General features: G+C 35.8%; 2 protein-coding genes across 4 annotated transcripts; one reads left to right on the top strand and one right to left on the bottom strand.

Moving 5' to 3' along the window:
• Positions 1-9925: 9925 nt before the first annotated feature.
• LOC113346926 (protein CHROMATIN REMODELING 8-like) lies at positions 9926-16898 on the top strand. 3 transcript variants are annotated; one of them, XM_026590478.1, is made up of 10 exons: positions 9926-10082; positions 10205-10370; positions 10464-11042; positions 11211-11616; positions 12180-13651; positions 13914-14378; positions 14702-15899; positions 16131-16202; positions 16378-16477; positions 16750-16898. In XM_026590478.1, exons 2-7 carry the CDS (start codon positions 10278-10280, stop codon positions 15398-15400), a joined length of 3714 nt encoding a protein of 1237 aa, XP_026446263.1. In that variant the 5' UTR covers positions 9926-10082; positions 10205-10277; the 3' UTR covers positions 15401-15899; positions 16131-16202; positions 16378-16477; positions 16750-16898. The 3 variants fall into 3 exon arrangements, with proteins under 3 accessions (XP_026446263.1, XP_026446265.1, XP_026446266.1); XM_026590480.1 differs by having other exon boundaries at positions 16141-16202; XM_026590481.1 differs by lacking the exons at positions 9926-10082; positions 10205-10370 and having other exon boundaries at positions 10965-11042; positions 11216-11616.
• A 1377-nt stretch (positions 16899-18275) lies between these two features.
• Positions 18276-19598, bottom strand: LOC113352968 (nicotianamine synthase-like). The gene is made up of 2 exons (XM_026596706.1): positions 18443-19598; positions 18276-18291 (listed from the first exon to the last, which is right to left on the bottom strand). The coding sequence occupies exon 1, from the start codon at positions 19466-19468 to the stop codon at positions 18488-18490; it is 981 nt and encodes a 326-aa protein (XP_026452491.1). The 5' UTR covers positions 19469-19598; the 3' UTR covers positions 18276-18291; positions 18443-18487.
• Positions 19599-26965: the final 7367 nt, after the last annotated feature.

Raw genomic sequence — 26965 nt, forward strand, 5'->3', positions numbered from 1 at the left:
TCAATATTTTCACATAGAAGAGCAACACTTGATTTTTTGCCTTCATCGAAATTATAATTGTCAGACATCTCATCAAGTGTCGCAGCAAGACCTTTGTTCCCAGTGTATTTTCTGCGATTTGGGTATTCGTTTGCAAAATGACCAAAACCCTTACACTTAAAGCACTGAGGCATATCCTCGTCATCAGTTTCATCAGCGTCCCTGTTTTTAGGAGGAATACAGTTATGAGGTTTAACTGATGCCTTTGGCTTATCTCTGGAGAACCGTTTACTTCTTTTCAACAGAAGATCCCTAAACTGTTTTGTGATCATCGAGACCGATTTGTTAAGATCTTCATCTGATGAATCCGTCTCAAAGTGGTCATATTCAGAGATATACATATTATTACTTTTATCAAGTAATTTTGTGTCTTTCAGTGCTTTGAACGCAACATCCTTGGATTTGGACGAATGTTCGTGATCCAAGATCTTTAGCTTCCCAACCAAAGTATTTCTGGAAAGGGTATCAAGGTTATTTCCCTCAACGATGGCATGCTTCTTAGAATCGTATCTAGATGACAGCGATCTAATAATTATCATCACAATGTCCTTTTCAGGAATAGTCTTACCCAATGCAAAAGATGCATTAAAAATTTCAGATACTTTGTGATTAAACTCATCAAATGAATCTTCATATGCCATATGAAGGTTTTCCCAATCGAAATTTAGGTTTTGAAGCCTGGCTTCCTTTTCACTGGAATTTCCTTCGAATACGGTTTCTAAGATTTCCCACGCATCTTTATACCTAGTGCAATTTGACACATGGTGCTGAAGATTTGGGGTAATGGCATGTATGATGGCATTCAAACCGTCAGAGTTTTTCTTTGCAGCAAGTATCTCAACAACATCGTATTCTCCAATACTCTTTGGAACAGTAGCATTACATATTGCCACAATGGGAGCATCATAGCCATTAACTACATATACCCATGATTGAAAATCACGTGCTTGAAGAAAAGCTCGCATAACAATTTTCCACCATAAGTAGTTTGAGTCATCGAAGACTGGTGGTACGTTAATAGAGATAGCACTTCTGTCCATATAGTCAGATCGCTATAAACACAGACTTTTGAGATCTTAAACGCGTTTTCCTGCTCTGATACCAATTGAAAAGGCGGGGGTCTAACAACCTCACCCAATATTTCGGTGGGCAGAATCAACTAGAAAGTCAGACTCAATTAGATAAAAGTATATCAAAGAGTTAATATCTCAATCTCTCGATTTTATCTTTACTTAAGCAAATGGAAATTTGCGAGCCTTTATCAAATACTAGAGAGATAAACTTGGATGGTAACAAAGACCAATATCCAAGTGTCAATCAATTTAAATCAACAACCAAAGGTTGTATATTCTAATTGATTGATCTTAATGCACAACCTGTGATATTTCAATTATATAACAAAATATAATGCGGAGTAGAAATAACACAGACACCAGAAATTTTATTAACGAGGAAACCGCAAATGTAGAAAAACCCCGGGACCTAGTCCAGATTGAACACCTCACTGTATTAATCCGCTATAGACACTAGCCTACTACAAACTAATTTCGTTCCGGACTGTAGTTGAACCCTAATCAATCTCACACTGATTCAAGGTAAAGGTGCGCTCCTTACGTCTCTGATCCCAGCAGGATACTACGCACTTGATTCCCTTAGTTGATCTCACCCACAACCAAGAGTTGCTACGACCCAAAGTCGAAGACTTTAATAAACAAATATGTATCATACAGAAAAGTCTATGATAATAGATAAATCTGTCTCCCACAGATAAACCTAAGAGTTTTGTTCCGTCTTTTGATAAAATCAAGGTGAACAAGAACCAAACATTAACCCGGACTTATATTCCCGAAGAACAGCCTAGAATTATCAATCAACTAACAATAATCTAAATCGTATGGTAGCGAAACTAGATATTGCCGAATCACGAACGATGAGACAAAGATGTTTGTGATTTCTTTTTTTATCTTGCCCTATCGGAGATATAATCTCAAGTCAATTATTCAGTTGAACTCGTACGATATGAAATGGAAAGATCGGATCGCTCAACTACAAGAGAAGTAGTTTCGTCTGGCTTCACAATCCCAATGAAGTATTTCAGTCGTTAACCTACAGGGTCTCGAGAAGAAACCTAAGGTTAAAGGAGAACCGACTCTAGCAAACCAACTAGTATCACACAGGAGGTGTGAGGATTAGTTTTTCCAGTTGCTAGATGTCTCCTTTATATAGTTTTCAAATAAGGATTTGCAATCTAAGTTACCTTGGTAAAAAAGCATTCAATATTTACCGTTAGTGAAAAACCTGATTTAACCAAGATAATATCTTTCAACCGTTAGATCGAAACTTAGCTTGTCACACACAAATGAAATTTATTTCATTTAGGTTTGAGTAACCGTACCTAAACATGTACACTTAGTTGGTTCACAAATAATTAACCAATGGTTAGCCATATGAGCACTTTCATATTAACCGTATCCATCTTCTTCACAACTAGTTCAAATGACTTTAAAAAAACTAGTTGAAGATTTGTTCAATTGCTTAGGTCTTTATGAATAGACACAATTGAAACAAAATCGGTTTGATTCACTTGAATCAATTCATGAACAATATAGCCACGGTTTGCAAAGATTGCGTTCTTTATTGATTTATTGTTTAAATTCATGAACTTCCGATTTGAGAAATATAACCAGCTTGGGTACGTGTACCATAGCTACCGGATTTGAGTTTAGAAACTCGGCAGAAATTTTCGGTCGAAAACTTTCGTGGGTACGCGTACGGGTATGCGTACCTAAGGTGACTGGTTTAATAGTTTGCAAACTTACAAACTCAGCAGAAATTTTCGGTTCAAAAACTTTCGCTGGTCAATCAAATCAACCGAAAACTAATAATACTGCAATTATCTAGTTTCCCACCAACGGTACTCGTAGAGCTTCTTGATTCCATAAAAGTCTTTAAACGAACGGCCATAAGAGATTTCACCTAATTAGGATACTTTCCTCTCCGAATAGACGACTTCACCAGAAACAATAAAAAATGAAGTTTTCCTAGCTTTTAGGATAGTTTGCTTGAAATGAAAACTTAGGTATTTATAGACCAAAGATGTCTGGACACCAAGGAATTTCCAAAACCGAAAATATTCTCAAGATATGCAATGAACGGAAAAATTTGGTTTTCATAATTCAAATAAAAGCTTTTCCAATATTTCTGAAATCTCTTAATAAAAAATCTCCAATTAGTAAATGCACATTACTAATTTTATTTTCTAGAGATATGTATTTAATTGTTGGTAATTAAAGCATATAAAACTAAAAACCTTAATTAAAAGATTCTCAATTTATTTCGGCACATGATCACCTTGAGTACTAAGGAATATCTTTGAACAATAAATGATAAGAGTTACTGCTCGTGTTCAAAGTATGTTGACATCTTTTCACAGTAAATCCTTATTTCATATTTACATGGATTTACATTATTGGAATCGGTCATACCACACTTCCAAACAAATTTAGAATTGGTTTCCCTGTATTCCAAGACTACTATGTGATTGATCAAATACCAAATCACATACATGGGTCCAATCGGTTCTACAAATCACTAGGATCGGTTATACCTCAATATGGAAATACTTGTGATCAGTCACACCAGTTACCAGGACCGGTTACACCAATTACAAGGATCGATTACATATACTCAAGATCGATCACGCTAATTACTAGGATCTGTTACACCAATTACTAGAATCGGTCACACCAATTACAAGGATCGATCATACCATTAATGGTGATTACTTAGGATCGGTTACACCAGTTAATAAAAACCAGTCATACCAAATCATAAGTTAGGTATTGTGGTTAGTTATACCAAGATACATAACATAAATTAAGATCGGTTCTACCATCTCGCACATATTGGTCATCCAAATATTTGCAACGAATAGCCAGACCAATAAGCCTAATGATTTCCCTTTCGATTCATAAAACAAGTTCATTAATGTGCTTCCTTTAAACAAATGTAAAACAATATTCCTAGGATGAAATCTTCACCATAACCCATTCACATAATCATAACAATACATACAAGATTATGTCGATGTCATATCTACAAAGTTCAAAAGATAAGCGTTATACTTTGTAGTCTAATTCCCTAATATTGTGATCATACTATTATGATCATGTCACACTAGAGTATTATACAATATGGACAATATATACAGCTTCACAGTTATGTTTTCAGTATAGAACGACTTGAAATATATGTTAGGAATGAAACAGTTCAAGTCAATATTACTAACCTCAAGTGGAAGAATGATGTCATCGTTTTAGTTCGCTAATTTTTCACATTCTTCAGGTCTTCGGAGTAATACTTGTATGTTTCAACATTCCTATACTTTCTAGTCTAACCTAAATGAAGTTGACTCTAGTATTTAATCAAGCGACTTTAGATGAGTTTTGACACACTAAAATATGACAACCAAACTTGACATACCAACGCTTGGTGAGTTCAACAGATATATGCTCTAACAATCTCCCCCTTTGTCAATTTTAGTGACAAAACTCTTATTACATATGGATAAACAAATTACACAAGAATTCATTTTACACACGCTTGATTCCAAGTTTTAACAGCACAATAACCTGCATATATTCAATCAATAAATGTCATTTTTGACATTTGAATAACAAAAGATTTTACTCCCCCTAAAGATAAGCTAGGTAAATATTCAATCTGAACATCTTTGTTATTCCCCTTTTTGTAGTCAGAATACTACAACAACAATATGATATGTTTCCCTCCCTTAAACAATGCTTACTCTTTCATTAGATATAACGTTTAAGCACAATTATCCTTTCCTTAGTGATTGAAAATCATTTATTTACTCCATACATTTATTGAAAATCATAAAATGAAAAATGTTCGAGCCAATAAAAGACAAACCGAAAGGATCTTACAAATCTAAAAGATTTGTAAACAACATATAAGAGTTAAGCACGAAGGTTTCACATACCACTTTAGATAAGTAATATTAAAACTGAAACTACAAAGTAATTTAATTTTAATATGTTATCAAAGAAACAATTTCCCGAAGAAATTTTCCCTAAAATCCAACAATTCGACTAAGATACTCAATTCCCTTATTGGACCGACTGCGTATGTACAATCACTTGTTTCGATAAAACCAAAATAAAGATCAGAATTAACTTTATTTTTCTCATCAGGCTCTAATTATTCGGACAATTCAGATAATAACTTAGACCTTTCCCTTTAGACAAGACAAACACTTCATTTATGTATTTTATTTATAGCTGCTGATAGTGATTACGGTATCGCTATATAGTTTAGGCATGGGTACGAGGCAATCGAAGAGTTCTACTCAAAATCTAGTATAATTGGTTGACAAAATGAAGATTCCAACACTTTGTTTCATGTGTTCATTTTACCGTGGTTTATCCAATATTAATCCTTAATAACACTACTTTCTTGCTTCGGGCTTATTGGTTTTCAAACTGACAATAAGGCAGACCCGCCATTCTCTATTCCCAAAAGTGCAACAACAACATAAAATCAATTTACAAGGGTGCTTCTCTGTTCTCACTTGCCTTCTGATATTTCATGTAAGCTTTTGAATTCAAATGCGAGGAAATAAAATGGTTCCCTGATTGTCGTAATTGAGTTGGAATTCTTTATCGTTGAAACTTGTAAGAGTATAGATTCATTATGACGTGTACAAGTGTAGAAACACTTGTTTAAGCTTACAAGTTATAACTGAATTTTGTAAGTTTATATTGATTTTTGAATTGTTGATTGAAACTTATACCTAATTCTTGATTTTTTTTTTAAATAGTTTTCTACTTTCATACCAAACACATTTTTAAAACTGAAAAAAAAATGAAAAAAAGAAAAAAGGGTATGTTTTAAAAACAGTAGAAAATGATTTTTGAAAAATGTTTTTAAAAATCTTACCAAACAAGCCCTTAGGTATTCAAATTTAGTTTTATTTGTTGTAAAGGGTAGTTTAGTACTTTTGTCGCTAAAAATCACCTCTTAGCATGACTCTAAGGATGGGAATAGTATTCCATATCCCCCAACTATTTAGGCACAGGATCAAAAAAATCTGAAATTGACATGGCTCTAGGTAACATCGATTGGTCTATCTATATTCCTAATTCTAAGCTCATGCATTTGACACAAGTAGGAAGTGACCACAGCCCTATAATGCTAGTTACTGATACCACAGTCCCAAATTGCTGGAAACCTTTCAAGTTCTTCTTAACCTGGTTAAATGATGAAAATTGTGCTATCATCATTGCTAATGCCTGGAAATCTAGTGTCCATGGTTCTCCTGCATTTCAGTTAATTCAAAGACTTCATATTACAAGGAAAAAACTATCGCTTTGGAATAAGGAGCACTTTGGAGATATCAACCAAAATGTGGATAATCTTCAAAAGGAACTAAACTTACTGCAAGAAGGTCCTCAAGATTCCAATGTCCAAAATAGCATCATCGACATCAACAATGAACTGAACAAATGGCACAAAGTACAAAGTGATTTCTACAAAACGAAAATCAATAGATAATTTCATGAAAGAGATGGACTACAACAACAAATATTTTCATACAAAAGCAAATAAAATAAGAACAAGGAATAATATTGATTCCATTCAAGATCATGATGGCAACTGGCTCCAAACAAGAGATCAGATATCAATACATCTCAATCAGCATTTTAAACAGATCAATTCAACATCTAATCCTATTCTTGGAGAGGGTATTTACAATATATTGCCAACACTATCACTGAAGATGATAACAATTATCTTACTAGTATTCCTTCATCTCAAGAAATCTTTGATACTCTTAAAAGTATGGAAAATTGGAGTGCCTCAGGTCCAGAAGGCTTCCAAGCTGGCTTTTATAAAAGCCAATGGAATATAGCAAGAAATAATGTTTGTTTGATGGTTTCTAGGTTTTTTTAATATAAGCATATTTCAAGAAAGATCAACAAGACTTATATTTCTCTCATTCCAAAAAAGAAAAAATCTATCTATGCAGCTGATTGCAGACCTATAGGTTTGTGCAATACTTCCTACAAGATAATCTCAAAGATCTTAGTTAACAGAATGAAACCCTTGATGTCCAAGATTGTGTCTCCCTTTTAGGTTGCTTATATAACTGGTAGACAAATTGGATGGTTGACACTCAAGCTAGACACGCCAAAAGCTTTTGACAGGCTAGAATGGCCTTTTTTATTGAAAATTCTTCAGTATTTTGGCTTCTGTGAGGATTTCTGCACTTTAGTTCATCAATGCATCATCACTGATGCATTACCATTAATGCTCAATGGAAGCCCCTGTGAATAATTTACACCCACTAGAGGAATCAGACAAGGAAATTCTCTTTCTCCTTATATATTCATCTTAGCTATGGAATTTCTTTCTAGGAATCTCACTGCTGCTCAAGAAAACAAAACAATTCCAGGTATTAAAATGGATGCTCTTTCTCCAGCCATTAATCATTTGCTTTTTGTAGATGACTGCTCGATTTTCACTCAAGTAAATCTTACTTCTGTCAACAATCTATTGGAGTTACTTCATAATTTCAGTTCACAACCAGGTCAGATTATCAATTTTGATAAATTTGCAGTTCATTTTAGCAAAAGAACTAAGCCTGAAGTTACATAATATCTCACAAATATTCTTTTAGTAAAAGCAATGAATTCTAAGGAGAAATATTTGGGTTCACCTCTCATTATTAGTACTCTAAACAAGAGATTTTCAAAAGTATTAAGGAATGCTTTGAAACAAGATTCTCTACTTGGTTTTCCATCAATCTCTCTCAAGATGGAAGAGGAACTATGATCAAGCATGTCCTTAATTCTATCCCAGTTTACCAGATGGGAACATTTAAGCTACCCAATAATCTCATAAGTCAGCTCACAACCATAGAAAGGAAGTTTTTTGGGGGTCATAAATCTAATAGAGGATCCAATCCAATTTCTTGGCATAATGTCTGTACTTCTAAAGACATAAGTGGTTTTTCTTTTAGAGACTTAGAAAAACTCAACTTAGCTCTTCTCACTAAGTTAGCCTGAAGGATATGCAATGAGTCAAGCCATCTTATGGTTCAAATATTGAGCTGTAAATAATTCAAAACTGGAGATATCATTCAACAAAAGATAGAAGCAAAAAAGTGTTCTTACACTTGGAATGGAGTTACTAAAGGCTTGAAAATTCTGCAGCAACATTACTTCATGGAAATCAACAATGGTGAAGATACAAAAATATGGTTAGACAAGTGGATCCCAGGTATGAATCATCCACCTCTTCCTCATAAAGATTCTTTTAGATTTTATGGAGAAGTTGTTGAACTCATGTTGCCAGATACAAATCGATGGAATATATCCCTTCTGGATCATTTATTTGATGATGAGACTTCAAGAAGAATACAAACTCTTTTCATTGATAAAACAAAGAAGGATGTCATGATCTGGATGCCTGCTAAAGATGGTAAGCTATCAGTTAAAAGTGTATACAAGTTGTTGACAATGTCTAATAGAGAAGTTCAAGTTAATGGAGTGGCAGTCAGTAATAATGCGTGGAGAAGACTATGGAAATGCAGAACAACACACAAGATCAAGTTGTTTGCATGGAAGTGTATCAGGGATCTTAATTCTACTAAAAACAAGCTAGCCAAATACAATGATGATATAGATACTCATAGTGACATCTGTGATACCATAATGAAACTATGTAACACATTATTTTCGATTGTAGGCATGCAAGGAAAGTATAGAAGGAGATTAATATCAACATCGGCTCGGTCAGACAACATTGTCATTCTGTTGTATACTTTCTTGATTGGAGCTTGGATAATTTGGAAAGACATATGTGTGTTGTTTTCCAGGGAGTTACTTTAAACCCTACAACTTCAATGCATAAGATTCAATAATATTTAGCTCCTCAGCTGCATGAAACTGCATATAGTTTAGGCACTCAGCATGCTAATAATCATTCCCACTGCAAAACACCTTTGAGAGGAACTATGAATATTAATGTCGATGCATCTTTTGATCTCGATACTAATCAATTTGGAACTGGTCTTGTTATGCGAGATCATGCAGGCACTTGCAATGGAATCAAAGGGAGCTACGCAAATGGAGCATTAAGTGCAGAGGCTGGAGAGTGTGTAGTAGTGCGGGAGGCTTTATCCTGGGCAAAGGAAAAGCAGTTGGACAATATACATATTGAAGCTGACGCAAAGCTTGTCATACAATCGATAACTTGAAGCACTTTGCTAGTTCAATGGGAGAATAGAAATACAATAATAGAGATAAAACACTTAATCTCAAGTATTAGTCACTGCGTCTTTACTTTTGTTGGTAGAAATGACAATCAAATAGCTAATTCTATAGCAAAATCAGTAAGAGAGACAACTTCAAGTCTTGAAGCATGCATTTTCCGATACTGAGCTTTGTAGTCTTCTAGCTAAAGACATGCAAAACAATCCCAGCTAATTGTGCAATAAAATTCTTTTCTTTTCTTTTCTTAAAAAAAAAAAAAAGGAAGAAATGGGCACCTAACTCAGCTGGTCATCCCCGTTTTTCAGAGTTTCATGCGCTCCAGGAGGTCCCAGGTTCGAGCCCCTAATGGCGTAATATTGCAGGAATTAACATGGAAGGTTGTGTCTGCCCTTGTGACACAATCTCAGCCCCCATGTTAGCACGACAACCTGTTCAATTAGTGCAGTAGTATGTCGTAATATTCTTTATCCAATAACACTCTTTATCCAACTAATTAATGTAATACTCTTTATCCAATAATAATAATAGGAAAAAAAAAAAAAAAAAAACCTCTGACCCGACCAAAGCAACCGATTCTGATTAACTAACTCCCCCCGGCACCGCCCTGTGTTAGGGGTTTGTACCAATTAACGAGGGAGAAAAGTCATTAAAAAGAATAGAAATACACCTCTCTCTGGTTTATGATCTCCAGTCTCCACGAAAGTAAGGAACCAACGAGTCAGAAACATCACTCATTCTCAAAACAGGGTAACGAAATCCTTCTCTTATTCATAGATTTTAATTTGTTAAATGCCATTCGAAATTAGGGTTTTCCATTTAGATTTTCAGTTTTAGGGTTTAAGTCTAAACAAAATTTCTTAATGGAACAGGAAACAGGATTTTCAATCTTAGGGTTACATTAAGAGAATGAGATAATCAAACAAACAAATATACTAATCATTCATGGAGGAAGAAGACGAGGATAGATTTCTGCTAAATACTTTGGGTGTAACATCTGCTAATCCTGAGGATATTGAACGCACTATACTTGATGAGGTAAAATGTCTGACTGCACATGTTACAGGAACTAGTATGTAAATTGCTTTCTACGGTGTATTTTGATACAGTGTGGTCATGCTCTTATCGTAGGCTAAAAATGATAGTGGAGAAAGGGATGAAGCTGGAGGGAGCATTGTGGAGCATCTTGTTGATGATCAAAAAGGCAATGATACATCATCTGCTAGTAGAGCAAAAATTTATAATAAATTGAGGGCAGTGGAAGTTGAAATAGATGCTGTTGAGGCTACTGTTGAACAGTCAAAGAGTGTTGCTAGTGAGGAAGACAATGTCTTGGATGGTGTTGTTGATAAAGGAAAGAAGGTATACATAGAGGAGGATATACATGTCAGTGAAGATGGCCCCAGTGGTTTAACCCTTCAACATGCGTTAGCTACTGATCGACTACAAAGCCTTAAGAGAACAAAGGCTAGGCTGAGGAAAGAACTTTCTGAGTTCGATAAACTTAACAATGAAGGAGTTACTGATCATGAACAGTTGATTAAATCTCTTGTCAAGGAAGATGTACACGCCAAAGGGCCCAAACGAAAGCTGAAAGGCAGTCAAAAGTCAAGCAAAGGCACAAACAAACGGCATAAAACAGTTTCCTTCGATGAAGATGTTGATTTTGATGCAGTGCTGGATGCGGCATCCGCAGGATTTGTTGAAACTGTAAGTTGCATATCATTTTCTCTTGCTAAATCTACAATGCTGAAATGAAACAGTTAATGAAATGGTGGTGGAATTAAGGTTTATAAAAGAGATTGCACCATTGGTGTAACAGAATTCTGATGAATGGATAGAACTTGCTTGAATGCTAACCCTTTGTTTTTTTCCTAGGAAAGGGATGAATTGGTCAGGAAAGGAGTCTTAACTCCTTTTCATAAACTTAAGGGTTTTGAGCGCCGAGTTCAACACCCAGGTCCATCATCTAGGTTAAGTACCGCTGAAGAAGAAGAAGCGAAAAACGAGAGTATTGCTTCAGAAACCGTCTCTAAGGTGGTTAGATCAATCTCTGAGGCTGCAAAAGCTCGCCCAACAACCAAGCTTCTTGATGCAAAAGAATTACCCAAACTCGAGGCACCCACTCATCCATTTAGCAGACTGAATGCGCCTCTGAAACAAAAGTCCACCGAAAATGGGCAAGAGGGGAAGAAAGATAAGAGAAGGAAGAACAAGAGACCATTGCCAGGGAGGAAATGGAGAAAAGCCATTTCTCGCGAGGAGATACTTGCAGAAGGAAGTGGTATGTTGTACCTTTCATTACATTAAAATGTTACATTGCAGAATAGTTTATTGGGTTAATTTAATTTTTGAAGCATATCATACTCAGCTTGAACCATGCATCTGACTTTAGCAAATAGAAGCATTCCTAGCTAGATGTTTCAAGTTCTGATTCACATCTTTTTCATAAGGTTAGAGTGTGATGCCATCCTTTACTTCATACAGAAATCCATGAGAATTATCTGTTTTCGGAGCAAATGGTTTGAAATACAGATTGAAAAATCACACAGGGCTGTTGGCATTTAAGGATCTTGTTTAGACAACTCGTGCTTCTCACTGATTCCTGGGAATGTGTTGGTTATAGTTTTCACTTTCCACAGTTGGGGTTTTACATATTTGTACTACTGGGTGAATTGAGCTTTGCAAAAAACAGTACAAGAAGAGCGCGAAACATCTTCCGTAGCATTAATTAGAATCTTAAATCAATCTTTAAAAAAACATAAGAACTATTATGTACTTGTGATAATGTTACGTTAATATATTACATATTTCAAGTTGTGATTCATCTTGTCAGTTTTCTTTCAGATGAAGCAAAAGATAACTCGATCACCTCCGAAGAAAATCAAGATTCTGAAGAATTAACCAATACGGAGGATTCACATGTGACACTCGAAGGAGGATTAAGAATCCCAGAGGTGATTTTTGACAAACTCTTTGACTATCAGAAAGTTGGAGTGCAGTGGCTTTGGGAACTGCACTGCCAGAGAGCAGGTGGAATTATTGGGGATGAAATGGGTCTTGGTAAGACTATCCAGGTCATATCTTTTCTTGCTGCTTTGCATTTCAGTGAAATGTATAAACCAAGTATTGTTATTTGTCCTGTAACTCTCTTGCGTCAGTGGAGACGAGAAGCAAAAAAGTGGTACCCTAGCTTTCATGTTGAGATTCTTCATGATTCTGCTCAGGATCCTGTTAGTAAAAAGAAAAAGTCTGATGAAAGCGATTATGACAGTGAAGGATCATTCGACAGTGATAATGAAAGAAAACTTTCCAAAAAAAGCACCTCAAGAAACAAGTGGGATTCTTTGATAGCTCGTATTTTAAGATCAGAAAATGGGTTGCTCATAACCACCTATGAACAACTCCGATTACTCGGTGAAAAACTTCTTGATATCCAGTGGGGTTATGCGGTTCTGGATGAAGGACATCGGATCCGAAACCCCAATGCAGAGGTTACTTTAGTTTGTAAGCAATTGCAAACTGTGCATCGGATAATAATGACGGGAGCACCCATTCAGAACAAGCTGTCTGAGTTGTGGTCTTTATTCGACTTTGTTTTTCCCGGAAAGCTTGGAGTTCTACCTGTTTTTGAGGCAGAATTTGCGGTCCCCATTTCTGTTGGTGGTTATGCAAATGCAACTCCATTGCAAGTATCTACAGCTTACAGATGTGCAGTTGTTCTGCGTGACCTCATTATGCCTTACCTTCTTCGGCGAATGAAGGCTGATGTGAACGCTCATCTTACAAAGAAGACGGAGCATGTTCTGTTTTGCAGCCTGACTCCTGAGCAACGATCTATATACCGAGCATTTCTTGCTAGTTCTGAGGTGGAGCAGATTTTTGAAGGAAATAGGAACTCGCTCTACGGGATTGATGTCATGCGTAAAATTTGCAACCACCCTGATTTGCTAGAGAGAGAACATTCCTCTAGCAATCCAGATTATGGAAACCTACAGCGCAGTGGGAAAATGAAAGTTGTTGAACAGGTACTTAAGGTGTGGAAGGATCAGGGTCATCGTGTTCTTTTGTTTACGCAGACCCAACAAATGCTTGACATTCTTGAGAGTTTCCTGATAGCTGCTGATTATAGCTATCGACGGATGGATGGGCAGACTGTTGTAAGACAGCGGATGGCTTTAATCGACGAATTCAATGATTCAAAGGACATATTTATCTTCATCCTAACTACTAAAGTTGGGGGCTTGGGAACAAATCTTACTGGTGCGAATAGGGTGATCATCTTTGATCCTGATTGGAACCCTTCTACAGACATGCAGGTATATTTTTATGAGGAGTCGTCTTATTCCATTCGGAGGGTTTGATATAAAAATCTGATTATTGAACCCATTAAATACATCCAACTGCAAAAGTTGAATGCTTCCTATCATCTCTCACATACAAGTTAGTTTGGCAAATAATATTCTTAGTCCTGTTAATTGATTTATCTTTAGTTTGTGTTTCTCGTATCTTTAAGGTTTCATTCTACTCTATAAGAAGCCATATAAAAAAGCATACATTTGAGCTGAGTAATTGTTTCAGGCAAGAGAACGTGCTTGGCGTATTGGACAGACTCGAGATGTTACAGTATACAGATTGATTACTCGTGGAACAATAGAGGAAAAGGTTTATCATAGACAGATTTATAAACATTTCCTGACAAATAAGATCTTGAAGAACCCGCAGCAGCGAAGGTTCTTCAAGGCTAGAGATATGAAGGATCTCTTCGTTTTGCAAGACGAGGGGGAAGGCGCTTCAACCGAAACATCTAATATCTTTAGTCAACTGTCCGAAGATATAAACGCCATCCAACCGCTTAAAGATAATTCAGCTAAAGACAAAACTGTTGTCCCACTATTAACATCTTCCAGTGATGCCGAAGTTAGTGGTTCGAACAACTCTTTAGCTCTTGATGCTAAAGGAAAGGAAAAAGCTTTTCAGAATGATGGTGAAGTAGATGCAGAAACTAATGTTTTGAGTCTTCTTTTTGATGCCCAAGGGATACATGTAAGTTTGTTAACATCTGTTCTGCCTTTCATTTATGTCTTCATTGCATATCCGTAAATTACTGTAGCTGGGAAAATAGTGTTTGCTAACATATATACAGAGAATTGTCTTTCATTGAACTTCTAAAACAACGTATATAAATAGAAAGCAATTTTTACCTATTTTTATGACTGGCACCTTTAGGCTTTAGGCATAAACTCATAGTTTGATTTGATATTGTAGAATTGAAGTAGAAATAGGATGTTCGTTGCTTTTAGTTTTTGTACTCTAATTAAACTGCTTTTTTCCCGCTGATGGATGCCTTTAACTGTCATGTTCTTTAGAGTGCGGTGAACCATGATATGATTATGAATGCCCATGAGGAGGAGAAAGTGAGGCTGGAGGAGCAAGCTTCACAAGTTGCACAACGTGCTGCTGAAGCATTACGCCAATCACGCATGCTCCGGAGCAGAGATAGTGTATCTGTTCCCACATGGACTGGCAGGTCTGGTGCTGCTGGTGGTCCATCCTCTGTCCGCAAGAAGTTCGGCACAACCGTAAACTCTCAATTAGTTAGTAACTCAAAAGCTTCAGCAGATGTTTCTTTGAACACCGGGATTAGCAGATCAAATGGTTTTTCAGCTGGAGTGTCTACAGGAAAAGCTTTATCTTCGATGGAGTTACTAGCTAGAATACGGGGAACACAAGAAAGAGCGGTTGTTGATGGACTTGAACAGCAGTTTGATTTGGTTTCCTCTGGTTCTATTAAAAGATCAGAAGCAACAGCAAGCTCAGGAGCTTCTAGTTCTAGGGCATTTCATAAGATATCCAGTGTCCAGCCCGAGGTTTTGATTCGTCAAATTTGTAGTTTCATACAGCAAAAAGGTGGAAGTACCAGTTCAGCCGCTATTGTGCAGTATTTTAAGGATAGGATACCACCGAAAGATCTGCCGCTTTTTAAAAACCTATTGAAGGAAATCGCAACCTTAGAGAAAGACGAGAATGGATCCTCGTGGATTCTTAAGCCAGAGTACCAACAATGATCATTGGAAATCCGTTGCGAAATTTTGTTCAGTGCTTAGCCATGGGCATCCTCTTCCTGTACACAATTTGGTATCCACTGTACAGATTACTTTTGTTTTCCAGGGTAAGATGAATCAGACAGAAGTTGAGATAGATAGGGATTTTGGTGTAGTTTTTTGGAGCCGAGTGTTTCAGCTATTCTTTAGCCGTTACCCTGTACGCTTTTTCATCCCTGGTAGTAGAGCCTTTTGTGTATAAATATGAAACATTTTTTTGTTGTAGATAAGATAGGTAGATACTAGTTTATTCCTTGGATCCATGAGATTTTGTACCTTGTTACTAGAAAACTGCTAGTGATCAACCTACACAGTTCTTTTTTTATCTTGATAGTCAAATTGCAGAAATTTAAAATTGGAAAATTGCCTTGCTTATCTTTATCTATTAGCCATTTAGAGACTCCAGTGATTCAACATTAAAGTAAAGGTCCTGATTGGTGCTCTCCCACCGCAGCTTCGTCATGTAAGTTAACATTTCGCTTCAAGTTATTTTTAGATTTTCAATCGATCTTCTTGTGTTTTGTGCTTATTTTGATTTGTACTTGTAACTTCGAAATATAAACTGGTGCTTATAGGGTTTTATGTGAAAAATTGGGAAGGACATAAAAAGTAGCACAAGGGATATCAAATAGGCTGATACAATCATGCTCCCTTCATCTGATGTTAAAAAGTTCCATTTTTGCTTATTGATTAGGGATGAGCAGGTGGTTTCTTGAGTACGGTTATGGGTAATTTGGATGGATTGCATTAGTTTCAACCAGATTTGGTAATTTTTCTATGCCAGATTTGCATTTGTTTCAACCATATTTTGAATCCCATTATTTTTTAGATGTTTGCTATTAATGGAGATATGTTTAGTTGGGCCATGTCCAAGTCAATTATGGACTACTACAGTTGTCTTTTCTCTCATATTGTCTCCTTTGTTTTCTTTTCTAAACCAGCTTCATGATTGGCTTGGTGGTGCCTTTCTTGAACACTCCATAACAATGATAATATTTGTTTTTGCATCTCTGCTGTCAAAAACTGGACATCCATGATCAGGTTAGCTGACTCAGTGTTTTGGTCATGACTGGTTTCTTTCTTTCTTTCATGTGGTGTGTTCAGTGGGCTAGAGCAAAACCTAAGCTAAGGCTTGAATTCCACATTAGACCAAGTTGTGGACTAACGCCACCTCAGAGAATATATTGAAGTTCGTATTGACATGCTTCTTGAGATTTTATATTTTTCTGTCAGTTGTTCCATCATGGAACTTACTGTCTTTTGTTGTTGTTATTGAAAGGTAAGTAACTTATTTGAAACCAACTATATTTCAGGTACATGTAGTCTAACTAACATGGCGCGGAACGTTTAAGTGTTTGCAAGCTACAAAACCAAATGCAGGCCTTGATAAACAATTCTATGTTGCGAGTAAATAATTCCGAGCATGGAGGTCTATAAGAGCAGTATAAAATCTTATTAATCCCTGCCTTTTCTTTTTCTTTTCTGTTTAGATTTCAAATTTGTAGTTCAGAGAAAAGTTGATGATTTTACTTACCAGCAAGTAGCAAATGAAATTTCTATGCTTGCTGATTCCAAATCTAATAGTTAATGATGAAACATGGCATACTTTACTCCAATAATAGACAGTTTCAGAGGTCTCACGGATGGACATTGAAAGAACTGAAACCTCAGGCGTTTGGTTCCAGCAACGAACTTTAAGTTCCTGATTATTGTTAGTATGTAGTGATTCTAAGTACATACAAATGGCACCTTGGATATCTGGTTCCAAGGATCTGCCATTCGGGTACCTGGTTCCAAGGATCAACTACCATATCCAGAGAGATGAGCAGCGGGAGTGTCTCCTATTCCTCATTTGGGTCTTGAAAGCTACCAGTTCCCTTTAATGGGATGTTCTCATCAAGTTTGACGGGGTTTGTTATCTTATTGGTTTTGCACGTATATGAGCAGTATATTTTGGGCTAGAATCGCTGGATGATTGAACCTAAAACGGAGGTAGATCTGAACCTTAAGCTAAATGCTTTTAGGAGGTATATACTTGCTAATAAATGGAGCACCCTTGTGTAGGAAAAAAATGAAGGTTTCAGCTCATTTGAAGGTTTACTTGCTTTCAGAAACCGTAAGTGGTAAAACAAAGAAGACAAACAAATGATGGTATTAAAATGATGCATATAATCGAAAAATGCGAATAGGATCTGTTAAGCCAGTTAAAACTGTGGTTTTCACTTTTCAGTTTCTAAACAGTTTAAATTTGTTGCCAAGTCTAGTGGTTGCCTAGAAAAACAAAGTTTTTAAACAAGATGGCCTTGTTTTGAACAAACACGGTTTTCAATTTATTTTTTTTTATTTTTTTTTTTTTTTTATGCAAAGAGAGATTTTATTGCTTAATGAAATAAAAGTGCTGAGTTTTCCTATGCTTGTATTACATTAGCAATGAAATTTGTTGGTAAACCCATCCAAGACCTACTAATTTTAAAAATTCTAGAATGCTTTGCCAAGCGCTGGCTTGTTATTTTTCCTCCTAATGAATTTGCATCTCCATGTTGGATGATGGCTTTGTTTTGAACAGACATTACCAAATCAAATCTCGCTGCTTCAACAAATATCAAATGAGAGTGGTCGCACCCACCCCCTTTATAGGTCCAAAGGTTTAATTATCGATAGATCTAGGCATCGAGGTAATTTGATCTACAAAACAAAAAAACATTTGATAACTTGTAGCGAAAGAGCATTAGGGAAGGGGAATTTTGGCGCCGGAGGTATTATTATATGAGCATAATGGGGTTAGTTACGATGCAACAGAAACAATTTGGGATTTCACCGATAGGAAAAGTAGGTCATTTTTATTTCTCTTAAAGCTTCATTAAAAAGATAAAAACCAACATAATCACGATTGGGTACATATAATTGATCCAAATACATTAAAAAAGAAAAAAAAAAAGATAGTTAGAATACTTGGACAGAAATAAATAAATCCAAGTAATAATCAAAGATGGATGCAACTCTCACCATGTAGATTGAATGAGAAGAAAGATCCAGCAAGAGAGAAATTCATTAAATGAGCTGTTCTTGGTCATGAATTGCCAATTCTTCGATCATACTAGAACGATCTGTAGGATTAAAGCCTTGAATCTCCGAACACTTGGTTGGTAATACCATAGCTGGTGCGAGTCCTTGATGATCAATAACCGAATGAACTAGTACTGGATTTTTCTTATACTTGCGTGCAATAATCACTGAATTTATGACCTCATCCATTGGATGAAAAACAGATAGGACCTCGAAACCGCTCAAATCACTAGGCTCAATAATCGGATAGAGAAAGCCACGAGCACCATGAGCACTCCTCAGCATGAGGATGGACCCTGGTGCCATGTACTCAGCCAAATGATCAATAATTCTACTTTTCTCTTCTTTGTTCATGCCTACTAAAGCAGCTAAAAAAACAACATCAAAGTCGTTCAACACACTAGAAACATTCATAACATCAGTAGTATGAAAGAACATACGCTTTGATAAGTCAGCATCCGCAGAGACCAAATTAAGAGCCAATGCATTGGCTAACGGGTCGATATCATAATTGTGAAAGGTAGTGGTCCTCAGGTATGAAGCCAATACGATTGATGTGAGCGGCAAGGGACCGGAACCAATGAAAGCAATACGATTAGGATTCGGGTTTGTGATATGTTTGTTAAGGATAGTGAACTCAAGATGGCCAAGTTTAAGGTAATTTGTATAGTACGGAAAGATGTTGATATGATCAAGTGGGGTTTCGAAGGAACCTAATAGAGTTGAGAAATGAGATTCTAAGAGACCTTCAGCTTGCCCGCAGAGACAAATGAGCTTGGAACGGATTTCTTGGACCGTGACTGATAACTTGGTGACATCAATTGGAGATGGTGGCATGCAAGTTAGGACTAATTGAGTGAAAAGAGTGTTGACATCTTCTGAAGGTTTGAGGCTTTTTAGGGAGGAGATGTTGTCATAGATCTCACAAACCTTTTGAATTAACAATTCTTCTTCATCAAAACCCATGTTGACACTATGTTGTTATGAATATGAAGCAGTAAGTTCAAGTTTCCTGAGAGGGAAGAAGTATAAAACCCTCCCAAGATATTGAATGATGGAAAATTCACTCTAGGATCACTTGTAAGACCAAGCTAGGTTGAACCTACACTCATCTTCCAACCTTCAAGTGTTGTGGTTATTTATAAGAAAACATTTGTGGGGCCAGGAATATGACGGTTAATTAGTTACACTTAAGTGGCTTTGTTTCTTTAAGCTAATTTTAATACTATTGAATAATGCGATTGTTTATCAGCGGATCTTCACAGACAAGTCTATGGCAGTATATAATTATAATATTTAATTAACAATATCTATTATTTTAATATTTTATGTGATGAACTCCGATGATCATTTTTTTTTTAATAAATAAAAATTTCCCCAAATTATAACAGGTATCCAAAACAAACAAGAATTAAAACAAAGTATTTCTTAACCCGAATCCCATAGTCTGAATTTCGTGACCAGAATCTCTACCAGACCGTCAAATGGTAACAATATATAACAACACCCACTTTTACGTGAGAACTTGAATCGATGAAGCTTGATTCACAGCTCAGGAGAAGAACCTTTTTGATAATAACCATTTGAAGAAAAAAAACTCTTTCAGAAGAAGAGATACCATAAGTCTCATCTTGATACTCATATTCATTAGCTGGTACAAAAAAGTTCGTCGAACACGACACAACTTAATTTCCCGCCGGAAAAGACAACGACCAACACTACTCTAGTGGATAACAACCATCCCACGATAAATAACAAACCTAGAGATCCAACCTAGATAATGTATCACAAAATCTAAGATTACAGGGACTAACCAAAAAACGACAAAAATTTGCATAAGCCTAGACAAAACATAAACATCTCTAACTGTAACTTGGTAAGTAACACAACCTATAACAATTAGGTAAAATAAAATAAAAACATAACAAAATAAAATCCGATCAGCACCATCAGAAAATATAATCCCAACCTGAAAAGCTTAGGTAAAGTTGATGCCAAATAGAGAACATGTCTTGCTTTGTACTTGTAGAAGATCGCTGAAATAGGTGGTAAGCTTATATTTCTTTATAGACAAAGGTGAAAAGCTTAGGTAAAGTTGATCATATACTCTATCTCCTATTTGAGACAAAAGTCGTATTGTTATATAGACTTTAATTATACACATTTGATATTTCGAGCGGAGTTTAACTCGCTTACATATTTCTCGAAATATGTGTTGGTAAGCTTTCACTTTAACCAAGTTCATCTTATATTCTTGACGAAAGTCAAAAGATGATCATGTAAAAATCGCCTGGTAACATCTTACATGATTTGTGTGAGACAGTCATTTGATGTGGACTCAGAATGTTTCGTATTGATCATTCGATCACTTGAAAATTGCTTTGAAGCTAATATAGTTTGTGTGAGATAGCTGTTGTCGTCTTCCGAGAATGTTTCAATGGTTGAAATTAGAGTTTAGAACAATTGGATATAAACACAGTATGTGTACTTGCATATGTGTAATCCAAGTCCGGGAACCATGGTATGCATACCAGTATGTCCACTGATTGGTTTAGCGGAGGTACGGGAACTAAGTACGCATACTGGTACGCGTACTGGCGTGAGGTTTAAGTTCCGGGACTTTACTGAGTTTGGTGGTATGTGTAGCGGTTTGCATACTGGCGAACCCAAACTTAGTCCGGCCACTAAGGTTGCGTACCTGTTTGCATACTTGAGTGGGTTATGTTCTAAAATTGGTTTGTTCATAAACTAATACATTTATATAATAAGAATGCAATCTTTTGCAAACTGTGGCTATAATGTTCATGACTTGATTCGAGTGAATCAAAATCGATTTTGCTTCAATTGTGTCTTGTATACTTCAATGAGAATATAAACAATTGAACAACTCGAGAACTAGTTTCATTTGAGTCATTTGAACTAGTTATGGTTAAGATGAATACGGTTGATATGAAAGTGTTCATATGGCTAACTTCGGTTAACTATTGTTGAGCCAACAAGGTGTACACGTTTAGGTCCGTCTACTCATATCTAAATGAAGTCACTTTTCATTTGTGTATAACAAGCTAAGTTCGATCTAACAGTTGAAAGATATTAGCTTGAGTCTAATCAGGTTTTCATCTAACGGTGAATATTGAATGCTTTGTTACCAAGGTAACATTGATTGCAAACCCTGATTTGAAGACTATATAAATGAGAATTCTAGCAACTGGGAAACCTAATCCCCACACCTCATGTGTGATACTAGTTGCGACTAGAGGCGATTCTTCTTTAATCTTAGGTTTTTCCAAAACCTTGTAGGTTTACGACTTGAAGACTTCATTCGGATTGTGAAGCCAGGCCTAACTATTTTCTATGTAGTTGTGTGTTCTGATCTTGACTGTTTCTATAGTATTGAGTACTATCTTCTCTAAGATTTGCTCGAGATTTAATCTCTGATAGGCAAGATAAAAAGTAGTCACAAACATCTTCGTCTCATCGTTTGTGATTACGCAATATCTTGTTTCTCTACCATACAATTAAGATTATTGTGAGGTGATTGATATTTCTAGGCTGTTCTTCGGGAATATAAATCTGGTATATCAATTGGTTCATGTTCACCTTGATTTATCAAAATACGGAACAAAACTCATAGGTTTATTTGGGGGAGACAAATTTATCTATTCAATAGCCTTTTCTGTGTGAAACAATTTATCAAGTCTTCGACTTTGGGTTGTAGAAACTCTTAGTTGTGGGTGAGATCATCTAAGGGAATCAATTGCATAGAGTCCTGCTGGGATTCAGAGACGTAAGGAGCGCAACTGTACCTTGATCAGTGCGAGATTGGTTAGGCTCAACTACATTCCAGTCCGAAGTTAACTTGGAGTAGGCTAGTGTATGTAGCGGCTTAATATAATGTGGTGTTCAAACTGGACTAGGTCCCGGGGTTTTTCTGCATTTGTGGTTTCCTCGTTAACAAAACTTTTGGTGTTTGTGTTATTTCTTTTCCGCATTATATTTGTTTATATAATTGAAATATCACAGGTTGTGCGTAAGTACAATCAATTGTGAATCCAACCTTTGGTTATTGATTAAATTGATTGAAAATTGGATATTGGTTTTTGATACCATCTAAGTTATTTCTCTTATTCAATCGGTCTCGCAAATTTCTATTTGTTTGATTGCAGAGTGAATTGAGAAATTGAGATATAACTCTTTGATATACTTTTCTTAAGATTGAGTCTGAATGTCTAGTTGATTCTCTTGAAAGTATACTGGAGTTAGTCCATACAGATTGCTAAGCAAAATATTTGGTGTGGTTGTTAGACCCCCGCTTTTTTAATTGGTATCAGAGCAGGCAAACATGTTTAAGACCTTATAAGTTTGTGTATGTAGCGATCTGACTCTATGGACAGAAGTGCTATCTCTATAAACGTACCGCCAGTCCTCATTGGATAGAATTACTTGTGGTGGAAAATTTCTATGTGTGCCTTTCTTCAAGCGCGTGATTTTCAATCATGGGTTTACGTTGTTAATGGATATGTTCCTCTGGTTGTTACAATAGGCAATGTAACTTTTCCAAAGGATATCGTTGATTATGATGTTGTCGAGATTCTTGCTGCAAAGAAAATTTTTGACGGATTGAATGCAATCATCCATGCCATAATCCAGATCTTCAGCACCATGTGACTACGTGCACTCGGTCTAAAGATGCTTGGGATATCTTTGAAACTGTATTTGAAGGGAATACCTATGAAAAATAAGGTAGGCTTCAAAACCTAAATTTTGATTGGGAAAACCTTCGTATGGCAGATGAAGATTCATTTGATGAGTTTAATCACAAATTGTTTGAAATTGTTAATGCATCTTTTGCGTTGGGTAAGACCATTCCTGAAAAGGACATTGTGATGAAAATTCTCAGATCATTACCATCTAGATACAATTCTAAGAAATATGCCATCGTTGAAGGAAATAACCTTGATGCACTTTCCAGAAATACTCTCGTTGGGAAGTTAAAGATCTTTGATCATGAGCATGTATCCAAATCTGGAAAGGATATTGCTTTGAAAGCACAAAAGAACACTAAATTACTTGATAAAAGTAAAAGTGTTGGAATCTATGAAGATGACCCTTCTGAGACTGATTCATCATATGAAGATCTTGATAAGTCAGTTACTTTAATCACAAGACAATTTAGAGATCTTCTTTTGAAGAGAAGTAAACGGTTCACCAGAGATAAACCTATGTCATCAGTTAAGCCTCATCATCGTGTTCCTCCTAAAAATGGGGATGCTGACGATACTGATGACGAGGATATGACACAGTGCTTCAAGTGTAAAGGTTTTGGTCATTTTGAAAATGAGTGTCCAAAGAAAATACACTGGAAACAAAGGTCTTGCTGCAACTCTTGATGAAATGTATGATCACTATGATTCTAATGAAGACGAAAAATCAAGTGTTGCACTACTCTGTGAAAATATTGATTTTGACAATTGTACCAATACATACATCAATTTCGATATTCTTCCGGAAGAAACTTCAACCACCTTGGAGGATAAAATGGATTTCTCTTTGACTACTGGAAATTCTGTTTCTAATTTTTCAAGTTCTTCCATTTGTCTAGCAGCCTGCACAGCCATGATGTATGAACCATCCTCCATATTGACATGTTCTTATTGTACTCTCAAGGGTCATGAACTCTCCAAATGTTTCAAGTACAAACATAAGATAAGATAAGATATGTTAACAAACTTCAACGAAGAGCAAATCGATTAGCAAACAGGCTCAAACTTGTTTTGGAATCGTCCGAGGTATGTAATCTCATCTCTTCCCCAAAGAAGTTAATTTCCAAAGAAAAAATTAGACTACTAGAGAAAATAATACGGTCTAAGCAGTCTGTGAAACAGGGTTCTAAGAATTCCATTCAAGAAGGTTATGGTGGACAGATTATTGTTGACCCCAGCACAAGTTAAATGTGTTGGTTGTGTATCTTGTCTCATGTGCCTGGTTCAAAAGAGACAAGGGTTTGCACAGTTCAGGCTTTAGGAAAAGAGAAAAAGAATCTTTCATGTTTTGTTTCTTCTTTTTGGTCTTGTTTTCACCTTTTTGGAATTCTTTCATATCTAATTGATATTGAAAAGTGTTTTCATGTTTGATTAATAAAAAGAGGGTTAATATCGACAATTCTTCCCTCTCTAGGGTTGTGAGTTGTGCGTACATGAAATTTTTGATTGTTTAAAGGTTCCGTAACCCTACATTCCGTTTTCCTTCTCTAGAAACTCTTTTTATCATAAGATTGCTTGTTGAGATTGATTTGTGATTTCCTCCCACAATATCGTACTTGTATGTAGACTCCAAGCATTTTGTCTTCTGATGGAAAAGATGTTAATATGATTGTTAAGCCATCAATCATGAAGGAAAAAGATAAATCTCATTTACCTCAAACTTTGAAACGAAAAAAAAAGGAATGTGAGGAAGCCAAGGGTTGTTCCTTCAAATTCCCGGAAGTTTTCTGGTGTTCTTGAAGAGTTGAAGGAAACAAGAAAGGAGATTCTGCAAATAAAGGCTATTGTTTTTAGAACTCTGGAAATTTATAAGGCCCTGGATCGGCATCCATCAAGAAGGTTTGTTGGAATTGACTCCTATCTTCATGAACCTTATGTTCCAATGGTTGTTGACGACAAGGATTTCGGGGACGATAAATAATTTTTCAGAGGTCTCAATGTCTAGGAAACTTCTTATGAGAATTTATTCCTATTTTAAGAAGGATAACTAGGATTTGGAATAGCAATTATTGTGAGTAGACATAGCTATTTCCAATGATTTTCATCGTGCAATGTTTTTAAATTTATTTATTTAAATCCTAAAGTTTGTTTGGAAGATAATTTTGCAATATTAATCTTTATGGTTTTGTATATTGCAACTTGTTATGGGATATGTGTGTTTGCGTCCGTGAACTATTATTGTCCCATATTTGCTCAATAGTTAAGTCTATCATATGTCTTTATGCAAATATTAAAAAAAGATAGACTGAACTTTTGATAACAAAAGTTAAGCCTATTATGTCATTATGCAAATATTGATGGAAGATAGGATGAACTTTTGTTTACAAGATTAAGTCTATTACATGTCTCTACGCAAATATTGATGAAATAATGAATCTTTGAATATTCCGCAGTATTGGTCTTCCCCTGATCCACATCTTTGTGCAAGTACTGTGCGGCTTCATAAGTTCTCTTATGTTGATTATTCCCGATTAAATTAATCATGGGTTCTCTTGTGGTTAATTTAACTGAGTATTTTGGATACAAATTCATGTTTCATGTGATTTGTTAATGTCCAAAGAAATCCTTCTTTTCTTGTGAAAGTAAGGTCTGTCTTTTTGTTCTTTCGGGAATGACGTTTTATGGGGAGAGTTCTTGATTGAACTTGTGCTTAATTGTCAAATCTTTGTGGGGAGTGCGGATGTGGAGTATTGTAGGAGTTTTTTTGTATATTTATAAACTCCTTGATGAATACACTAGTATGTGAAATCATTTTGAAACAAAGTTGATATGTTTTCTTTTGGTCATGAAGTATCTCTATGAAAATTTTATTAGGATCCCAATAGTTTTCGTACCTTTGCCAATTTATATTGACAAAAAGGAGGAGAATTAATGTGTAGTTAACACTAAAAATACATATGGTTTACAGATCATTATGTAAGAGGGTGTGGTTTTCATGTGAGATGAAGTATTGACTAAGGGGGAGTGATACATATCACCATAGTATTGTTGTTAAAGTTGTGATACAATTGGACTTTGATGCTGTGTAATAATACTATGACATTGAATAACAATGATTGAGAGCTAATGTTTTCTCATTGTTATAGCTACGGATCTTCAACAACTATGATGCTAAGTTTAACACATTCAGAATCACTGGAGTACTTGGAAGTGACGAAGATTTCGAGTAATGTTGAAGAATCAAGGAAATCAAGCATTTGGATTGAGAGCTACAAAGTTTATTTATTTTGTATTCCATATGTATTGATAGTTTTATCACTAAAATTGACAAAGGGGGAGATTGTTAGAGCACTGCTCTGTCGAACTCGCAAGCGTTGCTATCTCAAGCTAGTTTGTCAAGTTTAGTTGCCAAAATTATAATTCGTGATTTCTAGTCTACTTATAGCTAAGTCTTGGATTAGGATAGAAAGTGTAGTTGAGCATTAAACTTCACGGCGCTCATCGATTGAAGATGAAAAACTACTAAAGGGAGCTTGTGGAACTTCATCAACAAAAGGTATATGGAGACTTGAACTCATCTATCACTCAAAAGTATATCTACTCTATCTCCTATTTGAGACAAAAGTCGTATAGCTATATAGACTTCAATTATACACATTTGATATTTCGAGCTGAGTTTAACTCGCTTACATATTTCTCGAAATATGTGTTGGTAAGATTTCACTTTAACCAAGTTCATCTTATATTCTTGACGAAAGTC

Source organism: Papaver somniferum, chromosome 2 (assembly GCF_003573695.1).
Source record: "Papaver somniferum cultivar HN1 chromosome 2, ASM357369v1, whole genome shotgun sequence".
Classification (NCBI taxonomy): domain Eukaryota; kingdom Viridiplantae; phylum Streptophyta; class Magnoliopsida; order Ranunculales; family Papaveraceae; genus Papaver; species Papaver somniferum.